General features: G+C 41.0%; 1 protein-coding gene across 4 annotated transcripts in view; it reads right to left on the bottom strand.

The window, feature by feature from the left end:
- nsmfb (NMDA receptor synaptonuclear signaling and neuronal migration factor b) overlaps positions 1–18,832 on the bottom strand; it is a 55,010-nt gene that overhangs the window by 10,618 nt on the left and 25,560 nt on the right. Inside the window, exons 5-13 of one of the 4 annotated variants that reach the window (XM_039804429.1) lie at positions 18,650–18,655; positions 14,259–14,327; positions 9,328–9,380; positions 7,965–8,054; positions 5,214–5,341; positions 5,020–5,103; positions 1,370–1,403; positions 760–830; positions 14–93 (exon numbers count right to left, since the gene is read on the bottom strand). In XM_039804429.1, the coding sequence (XP_039660363.1) occupies positions 14–93; positions 760–830; positions 1,370–1,403; positions 5,020–5,103; positions 5,214–5,341; positions 7,965–8,054; positions 9,328–9,380; positions 14,259–14,327; positions 18,650–18,655 (615 nt within the window). Of the gene's footprint in view, positions 1–13; positions 94–759; positions 831–1,369; positions 1,404–5,019; positions 5,104–5,213; positions 5,342–7,964; positions 8,055–9,327; positions 9,381–14,258; positions 14,328–18,649; positions 18,656–18,821 lie in introns of all 4 variants that reach the window. The other 3 variants (XM_039804432.1, XM_039804430.1, XM_039804431.1) reach the window with 3 other exon arrangements.

Genomic DNA, 18,832 nt, shown 5'->3' with positions numbered 1-18,832 from the left:
GAGGTCCACCTACTGGATCATGTCTTCTTCCTTCTCCACTTTTGCAAAGGTGGCCACTTTATTCTTCAGCAGGTACAGATGGCCTGGGCCTCCCTGGGGAAAGGGGTAGCTGTTACTCTCTCTCTCTCTCTCTCTCTCTCTCTCTATATATATATATATATATATATATATATATATACATACATATATGCAGTATATCATCTAGGCAGCAGGAGATGTGTTCCATGTGTTTCATGTGGGTTAAAGCTGCTCCACCTCCACTCTCCCTGATTGACAGAGTTCTCTGATGGACAGAAAGCTCTACTCGTTGAGCTGCGTGTTTTACTGGCGAGAGCGTGGTAAAATAAAAGGCTGCAGACAGACGGCGAGCTGTTGGACTAGTAGGTAATATTAGCTGGCTTGCTCTATCCCGTGTTATTGCAGTTGCTTGATGTTTTGGCTGTGTCATAAAAACTGTACGCGTACAGCTGTCCATATTAACCACAGTGGTGTAGAAGTGTAGGTGGCTATAAATCACAAAAAATAACAATGTGACACAGTGATGCTTTAAAGGCTCAAACTAAGGGATTTTTTATTTAAACTGCCAAAAGCAAATATTTGTCCCAAAATATAATATGAAACTTAAAAAAATGATTTTTTTGAGCGGCAAAAAAAACATATTGATATCATTAGCAGCTGATATCGGTTTACCTTCAATCCATTACTGTTAGCAAGTCAACACTAACGTCACAATATGTCCATGTGTCTCCTGTCACTCACCTGACAGAAAATGAGCATGTTCCAGATCTTACAGCCTTTCCTGTAGCCAATCAGCTTCTTCTCTATCTCCTCTGGGCCAGGGAAATACACACACACACACACACACACACACACACACACACACACACACACACACACACACACACACACACACAACACAACACACACACACACACACACACACACACACAACACACACAACACACACACACACACACACACACACACACACACACACACACACACACACACACACACACAGAGAGAGGTGTCACTTTTCCCACTCAGACATAATGGTGAGAAACATTAATTGGCTGTCCCTTGACACACACACACAAAAAAACACACAACACACACACACACGCACACGCACGCACACACACACACACACACACACACACACACACACACACACACACACACACACACACACACACACACACACACACACACACACACACACACACACAGTACAAAACTATGAGTCATCTCTGCTCTCCAGCAAGCTGAAACTTATCCCACCCTCATCTTTTCCACATTTACACTGGGAGAGTAACTTTTCTACTTGAGAGCTTGAAAACGTTTCAAAACCCACACATGTCACACTCACCGAGGATGTCATCAAACGTGGCATGTTCATGGTCCTTCGAATGGAAGATTAAAGTTAGAAGATTAGCGTTATTATTTCATTAATCACTACTGAACAGAACAGAAATGGAATGATTTTCTACACCGAACGTTAGCTCATCTACAGCCATCACTGTAAAGGAGTTAAAGTTGGATATATCTATACGTATATATTCTGAGAGTTCTCATTTAACTCGTACTCACAATAACAATCCATTCGATTTTTGATGAGTGTTTTTAACAACAGCAAAATACATTTAAATTCCTCAAACATCAACATTACGTCTCAGCGGTTCCCAACCCCTGGGGTGGTCACAAGGCAAAAATCAGGTTCATAAGGTGACTAATAGAATAGGAAAGCTGAGAAAAACCTCTATGCAACACAATTGTATATCTATTTCTTCAGACATTCCTCTAATCTGTTTTTCTTGTGGATTACTGGATGATTTGAGATTTCTAGGGGTCTGAAAACAATTCTAATGTAATGGGAAAGAAATCCTGAACTACTAAGTGTAAGTAGAGAAGTGAGACACAGCATTAGTCTAAAGCCAAGACAGTTTGTCTTGTGTTGGACCCCTTCACCAAGGAGATGACTAATGGGGATCCTTTATAAACACCTAAGCCATGCTAGTGCATTGTGTGACAATGCTAACATGCTGATGTGTAACGTACGTTTACCATGTTCTTGATCTTATTTTAGTATATTTACATACTATCATTTGCTAATTTATTCTAACAAAGTCCAGCTGAGGCTGATGGGAACGTCTGTAGTTCTGCAGGTGTTTGGTCTCAAATCAAATTATTATTATTATTATTGAAAACTGATGATGATGGCGCCAGAGTCAAAGGATCACCAAAGTCAATACAACTCATCCTGAGGTAAACGTGAATGTCTGTTCCAAATTCCATGACAATCTATCCAATAATTGATGAAAAGTATATTATAATTATGTAATTAGAATTAACTTTCCAGGAATCATGACTGCCTGAACAAAAATTTGTGCCAATCCATTTAGTAAGGCAAGGCAGCAGAAAAGTGAAGCCAAAGCTGAAGCTCCTTAAAGCTGCATTCTCTCTAACTACCAGCATGGGGCGACTCCTCTGGATCCAAAAAGAAGTCTGTTTCTATAGAAGTCTATGAGGAAATGAGGCTATTTCTCTCTTGATTTATTACCTCAGTAAACATTTTCATAATTAGTTCCAAGGTCTCAATCACTAGTTTAAAGTCTTCTTCTATAGAGCATGATGTTCATTTAGTAGATGATGGTCCCATTTATTTTAAAATAGAGGATGAAGCAGGGGATGCTATAGGACCTGTCAGTCAGGACCGGGGCTTAGCAATGCTTATCCATTGAAACCATTGAGACACTGGTTAAGCTACATCATCCCCAGCTCCTCCCTCTTGTCTGTACTGGTTCCATAATACCAAAATAGTGACGACCAAAATGCAAACTCCTGGCTTCAGAATGGCACACACACAAACCAATGATCACTGATGCTACGTCCATTATTTTTTACAGTGTATAGGATCACCACAGTCAGAAGCCTGGGACCATGGGGACCATGAATGTCTGTATCAAATTTGATGGCAATCTATTTAATCATTGCTAAGACATTCCCATCTGGACCAAAAGTGATGGCCCAATCAACTGACCGTCCACGAGACTAACATTGCCATGTTTAGCGTGGCTAGAAAGGTTGCAAACTACTGCTCTCTAATGATATATATATTTTTTAACTGTAATTTAGTTTCATGTTTTATTTTGTAGTGTCTGTTTCTCCTGTGTCGTGTCTTGTTTTACTTCTTGCCTTGTGTGTTTTCCCGCCTCTGTGATTGTCTGCTCTGCCCTGATGTGTCTCACCTGTTGATCAGCCCTCATGTCACCTGTCCCTTGTTAAGACCCTCGTAGTCTCGCTTTGCCAGACTAGCGGTGGGAGGTGCTAAGCACCGGAGAAAAGCTGCGGTGCCGCTGCAAAATAGGCTCGGAAGGAACTGGCTTTGGTGGAACGTGTACATTCCATTTATTTATTATTTTGATTGGGACGGTGCATGTTAATGAACAAACATGGAATACATGCATGTAAACATGCCGGATTGTAGCCAAGGGCTAATTTCCATCCATAGTCCCACGGGCTAAGATCACACAGGTCACAAAACATTGCATAATAAAATTTACATCTACAGTAAGTACATCGTTTATCAATAAATTAACAAAATTATATGGAATACAGTATTCACATAAGACTTAAAAATTCATTCAACTTCAAATATCCATATACACATTACAAAATAAAAAAAATTCTGAAAAAGATACAACATACCCACTAATGTGTGCAACTTTGGTTTGCCCATAGCCATTTTTTCAACTGAGCTTTAAACGAGCTATATGTAGGGCATTCTCTCAATGTTAGAGGAAGACTATTCCACAGGTTCCCACCTCGGACAGACAAAACCGTCTGACCGAAGGTGGTACGCCTGTGGGGTATTATCAAGTCTCCTCTAGTAGAGGCTCGAGTGGTCCTCTGCAAATTTTCTTTAGATTTGATAAAGTCCGTCAATGGTGGAGGAGCGAGGGAGTGTAGAACCTTGTATATCAAACAGGCCATTTTCAAATTGATCATATTTCGAAAATCCAATAGTCTATGTTTTTTTATAACATGCAAAAGTAGTTTAAGTCGTGCAACAGAAAACTCAGATTGGACAGATAGTCTAGCTAGCTGTCTGGATTTACCCTGCATTGATCTGAGGAGCTTTTAACCATAGTCCTTGGAAATCCACCGGAGTTTAGAATGCCAACACAAAGAAAGCCCAAGGCAACGGATATCCGGCCTAAATGAGTGAAATCTGGCTGATTTTCCGGCGGCAACAGGGCATGTTTTTAGTCTCTGTGCTTTGTTTGTCTGATGTCAGATCGCCGTTACTCCCTGCATCATTCCCTGTGGCGCTCCTTGTGCAGTATATTTCTTATGGGTGTTTGCTCTTTCCAGTTTTCAGGGTTTTCAGTGTATTGATTTTTGTTTGGATCTCTGTTGGCAGTTTTTTACCTGCCTGCTTCAGAACACCTTTCGTTTGTAAGCTGTTTAAATGTATTAAACCTTTAAAATCTTCCTGCTGCCTCCTTGTCTCCAATCTGCTTTTTGGGACCAAGCCTGCTATTGCACATCCCTGACATACTCTTTAATATAATGTGACTGTAGCAGATACTATAATGCTGTTGAAATATTGTACATACATCCATGGCCCCAGATGATGAATCCCAATAATGTTGGTGATAACCTGACTTCATATAGCGGAACCAACAGATCAAACTATCCATTTGTCCAACACAGTGCATGATAGAATACCCCTTTAACGGATCAAATTTCCAACAGCCTCAGCTCTACATCCTAGCAGAAGTTGACAAACTACAGTATAGGCTAAAGAAAGTGTAATCAAGTCTGACAATATAGAGCTACACCTGGCAGACTGTTGGTGACAACCTTCTCTCTGCACCACATTGAGGCCTAGCTGATGGTAAGGACGTAAGGATAGCATGTTGTATCTTTGCAACCACTAAAGGACTTATTAAATGCATACAGCACAAATGCCTTAAACCTAATTATAGTGGTGGTGTTTTAGCTGTTGTTACTCACATAAAGAATGGGGATGATGGAGGGGTCGTTCCTACGAATGATATTAGGAACATATTCAGCCTTTGGGACCTTGGAGGATATCAGCTGTGGAAAACAGGAATCATGCAGAGAAACGTGAATACCCCTGGCTGCATGACGGATATATTTTGTTTAACTTCAAAGTCAAATTGTAAGTTGATTGCCAAGATTCTCACCATGATTTTAGGTGGGATAAAGTCCTCTCCTTCACAGGCCACTCTCTCCATCTCCCTCTCCTCCTCCCAGTCGGCGTCCTCGTCCAGCCCTTCATCTAGTGTCCCTGAGGAGGTTTGAAGCTCGCCACCTGGCACACATACACACACACACACACACACACACACACACACACACACACACACACACACACACACACACACACACACACACACACACACACACACACACACAGGAACAAAGGGTGAGATGAAAGGATAACATATAAACAGGATTAGAGAGGGGGTGCTCCATTTAAAAGTGTTGCACCTGTTATTTCATCTTTCCAGCACAGAGGGTAGGGACTGATGGAGGAGTTAAAATGAGACAGCAGACCAGACAAAACAACACAATAACACTCTCTTTATGCATCCAGCCAGACAGACAGCGACAGTGTGTGCGTCTGTCAAGGAAAACATTGTAAAGTAAATTTTAATCTTTCAGAAATGAAGAGGAAAGGTAGCATACAGTACAGGCCAAAAGTTTGGACACACCTTCTCATTCAATGCGTTTCCTTTTTATTTTCATGACTATTTACATTGTAGATTCTCACTGAAGGCATCAAAACTATGAATGAACACATATGGAATTATGTACTTAACAAAAAAGTGTGAAATAACTGAAAACATATCTTATATTTTAGATTCTTCAAAGTAGCCACCCTTTGCTTTTTTATTAATAAGGGAAAAAATTCCACTAATTAACCCTGACAAAGCACACCTGTGAAGGTAAAACCATTTCAGGTGACTACCTCATGAAGCTCATTGAGAGAACACCAAGGGTGCAAAGGGTGGCTACTTTGAAGAATCTAAAATATAAGACATGTTTTCAGTTATTTCACACTTTTTTGTTAAGTATATAATTCCATATGTGTTCATTCATAGTGTTGATGCCTTCAGTGAGAATCTACAATGTAAATAGTCATGAAAATAAAGAAACACATTGAATGAGAAGGTGTGTCCAAACTTTTGGCCTGTACTGTACATCTAAAGGCATGTGCTTATGTGTTTGTGTCAGAGATGTTCAAAAGTCATTTTTTGAAAGTCAAAGTTGAGTCTCAAGTCTTTGAGCTCGAGTCTATGGAATGCAGTTTTATTCAGAATTAAATAAATGAATAAATACATAAATAAATAAATACATACAGTACATAAATACATGAATAAATAAATAAATATGCCTTTGAAATACATCATGAAATAAATAAATGAGGCAATAAATGCATAAATAATTAAATAAATGTAATTATTTCATGGTACTTTTATTTCATAAGTCCACATTTATTTATTTAAAAAGACTTTTATTTCATAAGTCCACATTTATTTATTTCAAGAGACTTTTATTTTCCTAATGCCACATTTATTTATCTATTTATTTCAAGTTCTTATATGCAAATCAGGGGGCGTGGCTATCTCTCACATTCAGAACAGAGCCGTGGGCAAAAAGCCTGGTGAAATCTGACGTTGATGATCCGGCATCATTTATCTTGGTGCCACACACCTTGCATGTAGCTGTTGGCTTACTGCCACTGCCACCAAGTTATTGAAAGCAAAACTAATGACAAAAGGCGAGTGTGCGCACATAAGGAATAGCGCATGCGTTACGTTGCACATTATGGCAAAGGGCAGGGGCAGTGTTGCCACAGTTTCTTTGAGAAAGTAACTTAGTTACTTTACAGATTACTTGATTTTAAAAGTAATTTAGTTACTTTACAATTACTTGATTATTAAAGTAATTTAGTTACTTTACAGATTACTTGATTTTAAAAGTAACGAAGTTAGATTACAAGTTACTTTATTAGTTACATTCAGCAACTGCCGACAACACCCATACAGCCTCAACATAAATATGACATCCGGTTTACCAGTAGTTTGCCAGTAGTAGGATCTGGTTTATTATGGCACGAAAGAGAACCAGTCAACCGTGTTTAAGGGCAGCATTTCCGCTACAACATAGGCCTACTGCCCGACCAACTTCTTCATCACTCCGCACCACCTGCTGGGACTTGCTCTGTAAGTTTGACTGCAGTGCTGCGACTCCAAATGTTTCTTCAAATTTGACGTAGTGTTTTTGTAGCTAGATAGCACTTTGTCGCCACCAGCACAGAGTGTACAACAAACCTTAATATTGCCGTCTTTAGCTGACACAAACTGACTTGTCGCATACGTGACTTCACTCCCCGAGACGCAAGAACAAAGCAAAAATATATATTTTTACTTTTACTAAAAATAGTAACGCACAGTGACTTGGATAAGTAACTTTAATCTGATTACTGGTTTGGAAATAGTAACGCATTAGATTACTCGTTACTGAAAAAAGTGGTCAGATTAGAGTAACGCGTTACAACGCGTGGCATCACTGGGCAGGGGAAATGCAGCTCGTCATACATTTCCCCAACGTATATGCGCCAATAAAAGAAAATAGAAATACATGAATAAAAAAGCAATAATTGCATGAAAACAGGTTGTGACATGTCTCAAATCTTGAGTCTGAGTTAAGTCTGAAGTCTTTTGGGTCGAGTCGCAAGTCAAGTCTAAAGTCAGCTGTTTGTGCGACTTAAGTGCGACTCGAGTCCGAGTCTCAGACTTGAGTCCCCATCTCTGGTTTGTGTATATGTATTAAAAGCCTGCATGTGCACTAGAGTATCGTATTAAATATATTGTATTGTAAAGTATGATGTTGTTAGTGTGTAGGTGATTGAGAGATCATTGACTCACTGTCTCTGGAGTCATGCAGTGAGTCAGGCTTGACAGGGGTAGGGTCACTCCACGAGCGGCTGAAACTCTTGGCCCGGCGTTCGGCAAAGGCTGTTGGAGTTAGAGGGGAAAAAAGTCACTCTCTCTCTCTCTCACACACACACACACACACACACACACACACACACACACACACACACACACACACACACACACACACACACACACACACACACACACACTCTCTCTCCAAATGGTTCATCAAGTCCAGAAACCAAGGGTTTCGCCTGTTCCACCTGCTTTGACCCAGTGGGGGTGAAGAACAGTCCCTGTTAGCTAACTGGCCTTGGTGCTTTATGTTTACAACCATGTGGTCACTCAATAATAGATTTTTGGGTGCTCGGTGTGTCAATGCATCGTGACATCACTGCTGGGTGTGCCAGTGCATCGTGACGTCACTGCTGGGTGTGCCAGTGCATCATGACATCACAACATCTTGTCTGAGCAACAGTCCAAATATATTTGATTAAATGTCTATGTCACATAAGACAAAGAAAGGCACATTCTCACAATTATCAATGTGGAACCAGCAGCTGTTTGCCATTTATGCATTGAAAATTCAATCATGATCATTAATGTCACCAAGCCTCATTCAAGGGCTAGACTTAATTAATGTTCCCTTAGAAGATAACTAGTTAGGCTTACTGTGTTTTGCCAGGCATTATAGAGTTGAAGGAAACTAACACATTTCCTTGCTGAATCATTTTCTAAGCTTCCTAACTCCCTCCCTCACCCAGTCATTTGGTTGTTAACATATTCTGCCCGTTACCCAAATAAGACAAAATCTTTGTGTTGCATAGAAAGGGACTGTCAGACAACGTGATTTGTGAAGTTTCAAAAATGGTGAAATATAATGACGAGGATTGTTCCAGAAGTTTGATTTAAATCAAAGGTGTCAGAGATACAGCAAACAAACTAATGTATAAAGTGCTTAGTTTGCCGGCACTCAATTTATCACTGTTGTATACAATTGGCCTTCAAAGTTTTCAGTACACAATTATAATATGATAAAAAGGACAAAAAAATTTCCTGAGGCGAGGAAAATGTGAGTGAGTGCACAGTCCCAGTAACAGACACACAGCAGTTCAGTAGGCTGACAGTAGACGGAAGGTTTTGATGGCATGTCAGATTCATAAACACACTCTAACACCATATTCCGATAACCATGCACAGTACTGTTGCTCCATGCATAAAGCACAAACAAATTCTGATGAAAATCAATTCCCATGTTATGTTACAGACTGTAGAGCATGAATGCATGACAACATACTGACATCAGCATGCTTACATACTGTACATGCTGCAGATCCTGTGAAAGACTTACTCTGGACCTTCATTCTGCGGCTGCCCACAATCCTAAGGTGTGTGCGGAAATTTCTACCATTTTAGGGAAGAGAAGGAGACAGAGACATTAAAAAAAGGAACAGAGCCAGAGAATGACAGAATGTGTCCAACCTACAGACACAGATGGGTAGATAAGTCAAAAGTCGAGCCAAAGCTGTGACAAGAAGATCGGTACCTAAATCAGATCTGAGCCTCCAGTAGGTATCCGTCTTGTGCACATGCTAATGTGTTAGCATACATTATGCTAAAGAGTACCTCAAAGTCTCAGTTTGTGCCACTTATACATTTAAAAGCATACATTTATTCTGCAATACCTAATCATCTGGCTGAAAGAAATATTTAATCTGCTGCATAATTAAAAAGTTTTTCAAAGTTGCAACTCTATTTCCTAAAACAATGTTAGCTGGAAATGACATATAGTACTTGCTTAATTAGTATATTGTGAACCAAAATTTAAGTTTTAAAAAATGAGTTATATTTGTCTACATGGATTTAACTTTGTATGTTTTCTACAGAACGTAATAGAAGGAAAATATATAATACCACGTTCATCTTTTACTTAAAACAGGTAAGGACACACATTTCAGCTACCTCGATGGAAAACAGGCTCCTAACTTGGGAAACGGGTTGAAAATCAGTTTTTTTGGGCAGCAGGTGGAAAAACTTTGTCTTTCTGATATGGGTTTGATTTTTAAGAACTTCATAACCAATTCCAATGATAACTAAGTGCAGTTTTTTAATAATGTCTTACTGTCAATGTCTACATACTGTGTGCTAACATGTTAGCGTTCAAAGAGGACACAGCTATATATACATGGGGCCAGTGTAGTACTTTACATTATGAGTGAAGTTACTCAGACATGTCATATCAAACTTTTTGAAAAAGCCCTGCAAAAGAAGAATTCTGTCTATGACTCATTTAAAGAACTATTGAAGAGAGGTTTGTATCATTACTGGGAATCTCAGACTGAATTCTTGTCTTTTAGTTGAGTCTCTTCCTTCTCCATCTTTACATTCTGTCGCTGCTCATTTGCTGCCTGCCTGGCATTACTTTCACACAGGGGAATGTCCCTTACTACAAACAATGCCTGGGTTTTAGTAGGCATTGCATGATTCATTCGTACCACTGGAGAAAAAGAGTGGGGCAGAGAGAGATTAAGAAAAGAGAAACAGGAGACAGCCCTAAGTGGAACAATGTGCGGTCTAAAACACAGCTTTTTATTATTCATCAGCTCGTCTGACTCTGATGGTTCAGTGCAGTGCAAGAGGGCTTCACACTCACTTTTATTTTGGTGACTTAGCCCTGAATAGCTATCTGCCACTTCTCATACATATCCATACGTATAATGCATATATTTTTATTAATAGTTTTGTACTTGCACCATCATTTATAATGTATATGTGCACTCTTTCCTTTGTAATGCAACTGCTGCACAACAAAAAATAAAGTTCTATCTCATGTTATCTTTTCCTCGTTAAGTGGAACTATAGTATGAAACCGAGAGCTTACTGAAAGTACACACTGCATCAGCTGGAGTATTGCAAAATGACGATGCTACAAAGGAGACTTGATTAAAGGACACTTTACTCATAATTGGCAGCACTAATGAGCATGTGGGAACAGCTGGAAGGACCTTCAGCCCAGTGATGTCATCAGGGGTCATCGCAGCTTGGACTTAGAGTCTACAAATTTGTAATGGAAAGTCTGCGTTACAAACTGGGGGCATGGAGTTTACCAGACAGGGAGGTTCTATCTATCCCTGAATATCCAAAGCGAGAGCTGTGTCTGGGTTCTTGGCAGTAAGTTAGACTCATTCCAGGTGGGGTTGGCCTCCGTCAGGGCTCCCTTTGTCACCAATCCTGTTTGTGATATTCATGGACAGGGTATTGAGGCTTAGTGGTGATTCGGTTGGCTGGGGATCTCATAGCTGCTTTTTGCAGATGATGTAGTTCTGATGGCATCATTAGTCTGTGACCTTCAGCACTCACTGGATCGCTTCATAGCCGAGTGTGAAGTGGCTGGGATGAGGATCAGCACCTCTAAATCTGAGACCTGCATCAACAGGAAACCGATGGAGTGCCTACTCCGAGTAGGGAACGAGTTCTTACCCCAAGTGAAGGAGTTCAAGTACCTCGGGGTCTTGTTCGCAAGTGAGGGGACGATGGAGTGAAAGATTGGCTAGAGAATCGGAGCAGCGGGGGCGGTATTACACTCACTTTATCACACTGTTGTGACTAAAAGTGAGCTGAGCCGGAAGGCAAAGCTCTCAATCTACCATTCAATGTTTGTTCCTACCCTCACCTATGGTCAGGAAGGCTGGTAATGGGTTTCCTCAGGAGGGTGGCTGGCGTCTCCGTTAGAGATAGGGTGAGAAGCTCAGTCATCCGTGAGGAGCTCGAAGGAGAGCCGTCAAAACCGTACATTGATGATAGCTGGCTACATGAACCGACTTGAGTCATGACCTGTCAACTGCAACATGAATAGCTACACTACATGCTAACCAGACACAAGTGGCTAGCTGTCTCTGGCTATCTTCAAGAGATTCTAACAATCACATATACAAGATAAAGCGACTGAAACAAGACAGATCTGCGCTCTGTATTTGTTGATGTGCATCATCTCATGTCATGAGAGGTGAAGCCACGGGGGTTCGTCTAAACAGCTGTGTTAAAAAGTGATGAGGTCCGTGACAACTGACATGGCTGGTCCACGACCCCACAGCTCATTATTTTTAATACGACCCACCTGTAGTCAGTTATAGCTAGCTTTTCCCACAGTCACTGTTGTTTGTGCCATTACATAACACCGAAGAGCATCAGTGTCAAACTAAAGGCCTTCGTCTCAATAATAGAAACCTAATATCAACCTGATATATTAGTGTAACACAAACCAAACAGCAGCAAGGTTCATCTGTGTCACAGTGAAATGCAAAGCACACACACTCCCACCTGCATTTATTTTTTCTAATCTAAAGCTATTTTATATCCAGAGTGCAGTTTGATGCATGCCAGGGTTGAAGCAGAGCCTAAAATAGATGGATGACTCAGAGGAGAGGGGGATCCATGAGTCAGCCAGTGTTGTATTTTCATACTGAGTGACAACAGCCAACACCTGCGCATCAACACTACCCAGTCAAATTCATGTCAGTGTCTGCGCATCAATACTTGTGTGTGTGCAACTATCTCACCAAACCCTTTCATTGTGGCTAGGACCTTTCCAAATGCTTTGGAAAATAAAATTATTGCTTATTCAAACATGCATAATTCAATTTGTGAAAGTAACTGAGATGCAACTTTCTAATAAAAGCACATGCAGGCACGCACACACACACACACACACACACACACACACACACGGATTGGTGGCCCTATAACAGCAGTTGAGGACCGGAGTGTGTAAAAGCATGGTAACTGTTCACCAAAATGTCGCTGCAGTGGAACAGGCTATCATAAGGTTATGTAGGCAAAGATAAATGCATGTGTTACATGCGTTTTTATTAAACAATGTGTTACATTTGTGTGTGTTTGTGTCAAGAGTTAGTGTACCAAACTGTTGCATAAATGGAGTGAGAGGATCTAGATTAGTGAGGCATATTGTCAGTGATAGGATTGACAGAAGACATGACATCATTTTAATTACTTTTAATGGATGACCTAAATGAAGTCAAGTTTCAATTAAGTCTTTCTCTTGCCTCTGTAGGCAGTGGTGTTAGTTATAAAATGTTTCTGTAACCCATAGCTGGCTATCAGGAGGCGTTACACACCAATGCACTAAAGGTGGGATGGCAGTAACGGTGGATTGTGCTGCAGGCAGCATCATCAGACCGACAGGAAGCACTGTCACCACTGCTAGCTTTAGGGAGCTATTGTAGGTAGCTAGAGTTGATTGATACAAAAGCTTAAATTAACAATTCAATTGGGCTATCCATCCATCCATTTTATGTCACTTACTGGGTTGCATCGATTGAATCAATGATATAATGTTGAATTATTGTTATATACTGCTGGGACAATGGTCCCTACTGGTTTCCATCTTGCTCTCATACTTTGGCCACTTTGACTGTCAAACAAAAACTACTTTCATTCTCTGTGGTAACAAAATGTTTTTAATTATATTTCAACGACATCTTCATCAGCAGATGGGGTTCGCTCACTTGTCATGGAGATGGCTCAATTGTCATCATGTGACCCAGCAACTGAGCCATCTATCCAGAGAGGAAGATTATGAGATGGTTAAGTCTAAGTAGTCACATCAATAGCATGGACAGACTTCCAGCTCTGCTGAATATGTTGACAGATTACAATGATTAGAACTAAAATGGTGATTGTTATTAGTAGTGTTCATTTTTTTTACTAGTTGGATTAAACATAGAAGTTCAAAATGAGTCACATTGTTCACAACCTGGAAAAAGTTTCACTTTAACCTGATCTCTCTGTACTGTACTCACCTTCCTCAAGTCCAGCTGCCAGCAGTCAGAAAGCAGTATTTCCCATGGCCATGGTACAGTACAATGGTGTGTGTATTGTATAGGCCACATACATTCTCAATTAGCTGTTAACCAAGTAATGCTGAGGCAGCACAGAAAAATAAAGGCTGGTCTCTTATCAAGTTCAGGTAAAACATGGAATTACCATAATGTGCAATGTGCTAATTCTATCAATAGTCAGATGTTGAACGATGTTTCAAATTAAAAGCCTACAAGCAACACAAGCTTCTCTCTGCATTGGAGGTAAATAAAAACCCTGTCACCATTGGAAAACGTACAGTAAATGTAGAGATGAGGTTAAACATCAGCCAAGTGGTCCATTAAGAAAAAAAGAATTTTGATGTTAAGAGGGGTATTTTTTTGCTGTGTCATAGGGGAACTGTAACAACACAAAGGACAGAACAGGACAGCCAGGACACGGTACCTCTCCATCATGGTGGCTGCGTCCTGCTCTCTTTTCCGCCTCTTTCTCTCAGCAATGCCTCGGAAAGCCCTGCCAGGACGTCAAAGCGGTAAGTGAATTTTTGGAGAAATAAAATGTTACGTTTTAGCGGCGCCTGACCGAACACAAAAGAGTTTTTGTCGGAACCCAAACTGACCCAAGAGGGTACATAACCTTTACAGAACGTGTCTGATTTAGCTCAGACATTTTCTTTTTTTCACCTTTTATTGTTAGTGTCGGCCTTACTTAAATGCCACAAAGTTGAGAGAAATTAGATTTAAGCCCTTTGGGTCTAGTTGGGTTCGGGCATAAATATAAAATTCCAGTTAGGGTGGCTGGGGAAAAAATAAAGGTGAGGAGGTTAAAGTCCATAAGGGTTAGTGAGGGGTTTGGTTAGCTTTCTGAGTGGTTAGGGTTTTCAGCACTCAGACATTGTATCCACCAGAGGCAGAAGCCGTAGATATATTCTCAAGTAGTAAACAAACACACACGCACGCACGCACGCGCACACACACACACACACACACACACAGACACACACACACACATACACACTCTAACACTAAGATCAACATGCAAGAAAGGGATCTACAAGAAGACACACTGAGGAGTAACCAGGAAACTCATCCTGCCTATCCAATGTGAGTTAACTATATTATTAAGTCACCAGTATCAGCAAAGCAAATCCTGATGAGTGACTGTCATTTTTGACCATCATTATTTCATATCATTCATTTCACAATGATATCTGACTATGATATATTTTGGTGTCCATTACTTGTCATTCTGCCAGTGTGTAAGTTGGTCAACGTGGGTGTGACAATAATGGCTCTGACAGGATGTCAGACATAATGAGAATCATCTGTGACAACGTATGTCAGAAATGAAGTCATGTCCTGCAGCCGGGTTTTGACTGACAACCGATAGGCTGAAGTCACTTGAGTCAGTACAGTGGTCATTATCCAACAGCTCTGTCACTATGCTGCACTGCTATTATATTTGTTTTCCCTCATGAGCTCTGTCACTCTCTGTTCCCTCTTCCTGAACAAGATGAACATGTTGGACGTGCCTCCTCCTTCAGCCTGTCGCTCCTTCCACCATCTGCCATCACCAGAAACTCTAAAAGCTAAAACTCTTCTTTTCCTCTTTGTTAGCAGTGCCGTGTGGAACACGTGCCTGTTCGGAACGAAAGATTGCTTGGTTCCCAATATTATAATTTTTTTCACAGCTTAATTGTGTCAATTATCACAAACATGTGACACAAAATGCAGTTATTAAACGCTTGGTTCCTGGTGTTGCTGCTGCAGGGTTGTCGGGTGGCGTGCACGTTCGAAGTGTTCCTTGAGAACCACTCATACAGTGCTAGGCTAAATGGTACATTTACTGTAGTTATATAGCACCTATCTACCTTACTGGACAAAGCGCTGTACAATTTGCCTCTCATTCACCCATTCAACCACCCATGCAAGGCGCTGGCCCACGACAAGACGCCCCCATCTCTGTGGCAGTCGCAAGAGAGAAAGACCTCGCAGAAGTCTCTCTTCTACAGAACATCGTTAGATTTGTCGCTAAGTTGGCAACACTGCCCCGCCCCCGCTGCTGTACAGAGGCTCGTACAACAGCATGCTGCTTTTGACGTCTTTTGCACTTTAAAGATACACACACACACACACACACACACACACAAAATTCCTCGATTTATAGTTAGATAAAGCGGTCCAGCATATTTCCCAACAAAATCACATTGGGCCCTATTTTAACGATCTGAAACGCAAGTATGAAAAGCCAAACGCAAGTAGCTTTGTGGGTGGATCTCGGGTGCTGTTGCTATGATACCGGCGGGATAAATGACTCTTGCGCCCGACGCAAATCTAAAATGGGTTGGTCTGAAGTAGCTAGGTGTGGTTTGGCGTAACGTGAAAATAACCAATCAGAGCGTCATCTCTCATTCCCTTTAAGATCAGGCGCGCTTGTTCCATGGCAGACTGCTATTATGACGGCGGATTTGCCTGGCGCACGCCAGCAGGAGCTGTCCGGGATGCGGCAAAGTAATAAATGCCCGTCTTGGCCGGGTGGCGATGTTGCTGCGGCCTCTCGGGCGTATCTCCTCAAGTCTGGAGAGGATTCTGCAGCCATGGAGCGTGGGCCTCCAAATGCACCACCTGCTCCTGCTGTGCCCCTTCCTCCTCCCCCCACTCCATCTCCGTCCACCCGCTCCACCAGGAGCGCATCGCGCATTACTCCGGGACCAGATTCCGCCGGAGTGTCCAATCCCACCGTAGTTCAACATCTCGTCTCCTTAAGTCCTCTAATATTTCCTCATTTATGTCATCAACACATCCATGATTCATGGAAATGTGTAAAACACAACAAGCCACAAAGAATGCTGCGACTTTTTGAGGACTGCACTGTAAAATGCCTCCTGATCTATCCAAACACATGAAGCTCATTTTCAGTAATATTTTTCTTTGTAATTATGTATGGTTTTCAAAAATGGGAACTGCTGTAGCTGAGAGAAGTGTATGCGCGTTGTGCACACACTACATTACGGCCAAGCATTAGTCCCTAAAATAGCATCTTTATAACGCGCTACTGACTTTAGACTTGCACCACTGACTTTAGACCAGGTTTTTCCTGGTCAGTGGCGGAATTGTTTTCTGAAACTGCATAATAGGACCACATAACGTTTGCGCCGGAACACGCCTCCTCTTTTTGCTGAACCGCCCCCGGGAGCGCAAATACATTCACTAATTTACCGATGTGCGTCTGTGGAGGGAAAAGTCCGCTGTGCATCGGGTGCAAAATAGGAATGATACATGCGTCGGTGTACAGAGGCAATTGCGCTGAGTGCAAGATAGGGCCCATTATGTCTCAGATCAATATGGGAACGCTTGCATGCTGTTAACTTGCAATATGTTTAAGAGTTTTGAAATACTTCCATCTATACAGAGCCATGTAAATCAGTAACATCAATTACAATAGCCACAAGTTATACCTACCAATAAACTAGCTTAGTGCTACAGCTAAACAGTTTGGGTAAATATGTAATTTCAATTACAATGACAGTATTTCCTGTAAAACAAGCTCAACTCAAAGTTGTATGTGGTGGTCGACATCGTGTTAAACGTGATAAGTGGTACCAATAATTATAAACTTAGCTTCTTCTTGTTTGTAAGAAACCAGATAACACAATGCTGCTGATGTTGATGTCCTCCCAGGGTTCTTCTTTTTCACACCATCAGTTGGAGCAATTCCTAACTAAGCTTAGCTAGCTTTCTTTAAGTTACCAATTTAGCTCACATTAACTAAATCTTAAGATACCACATAGTGGTATACTTTATTCCGTAAGATTTAATATAAGATTAACTGTATTTGGCATTATAAAAATGATTAGCTCTACACAGTTAGATTTTCTCACATTGCAAACGTTAAGATATCTGACTGATGATCCTGCTGTCAGATTTGCTCTGAGCTAACGTTAGCTTAGATTGTTAACGTACAGAGAGACTGAAAACTCTGTTGTTCTTTTTGATCTACAAAACCATAATCAACTTCTACCTGTCCAAGATTGAAAGTGATACAGAGTGGTGCTTCTTTTTTTCTTTGGAAACCAGTTTTGGCTCATCGTCGCAGACATAAACATGCAGAGCTTGTTAAGGACAATATTAATTTATTTGACATCACTGACGATTTGAAGGTTACACGTATCCAAACTTTTAAATTATGTATTGTTCACACATATTTTGTGCTAATCCAATTCTGTCTGTATCTATTTTGATGGACTCGTCATCCATAATGCTGATATATATATTGTTAATCAGCTCGACCTGTGTCTGAACCACAATGAAGTGGCTGTGCTGGAAGCAATGCTTTGCTTTGACCAATGTGCTTTTCATGATGGTTGCAAAAGCTAGCAGCTTTAGGCAGACATTAAGTTTGTGTAATAAGTCATCATTGTGTTGCTGTGTAATATATGAAAGACACTTCACTTAAGCAACTGCAATTTTTCAGAGCAGCTACACCAACACTTCAGTACTTTAACTTGATAACTTATTTGTGCAACTCATGAATGTAGGATACTCATTTCATTCCCATGGTCCCAGTCTCACGGCAGTTCGTGATGCTATCACCATCTAATAGATTTCTTTTCGTGATGCCATCACAAACTGCCGTGAGACGGTACCTTCCCTGGACTTTGGTTAACTATTGACTGAATGTATAACTTGAAACACCCAGTCCAGCAGACAGTGAAGGACACCGCAGACTGTATAGCACAAAGCCACACGAGGAAAAGGGCTCAACACATGTTACCTAACTGACAGTGTGAGAAAAAGTAAGGAGGAACAGTGGGGGCAGTCAAATGAGTTACTCACGATATTCTACAGTCGTTGTTTGGAAAGCCGCCACGTAGAGAGAAGGGTAGAGGAAGGAGAAAGGACAAAATGAAAGAGAAGTCAGCAACAGGGCCACTCACACACATATCAGAGACTGCTTTATGTTGCAGGTCTCACTTTCACAGAGGATACAATGAGCATGAAAACTCACCTTGAGTGGTA

The sequence above is a fragment of the Perca fluviatilis genome, chromosome 6, assembly GCF_010015445.1.
Source record: "Perca fluviatilis chromosome 6, GENO_Pfluv_1.0, whole genome shotgun sequence".
Classification (NCBI taxonomy): Eukaryota; Metazoa; Chordata; class Actinopteri; order Perciformes; family Percidae; genus Perca; species Perca fluviatilis.
This window is presented reverse-complemented; position numbering and strand designations above follow the sequence as displayed.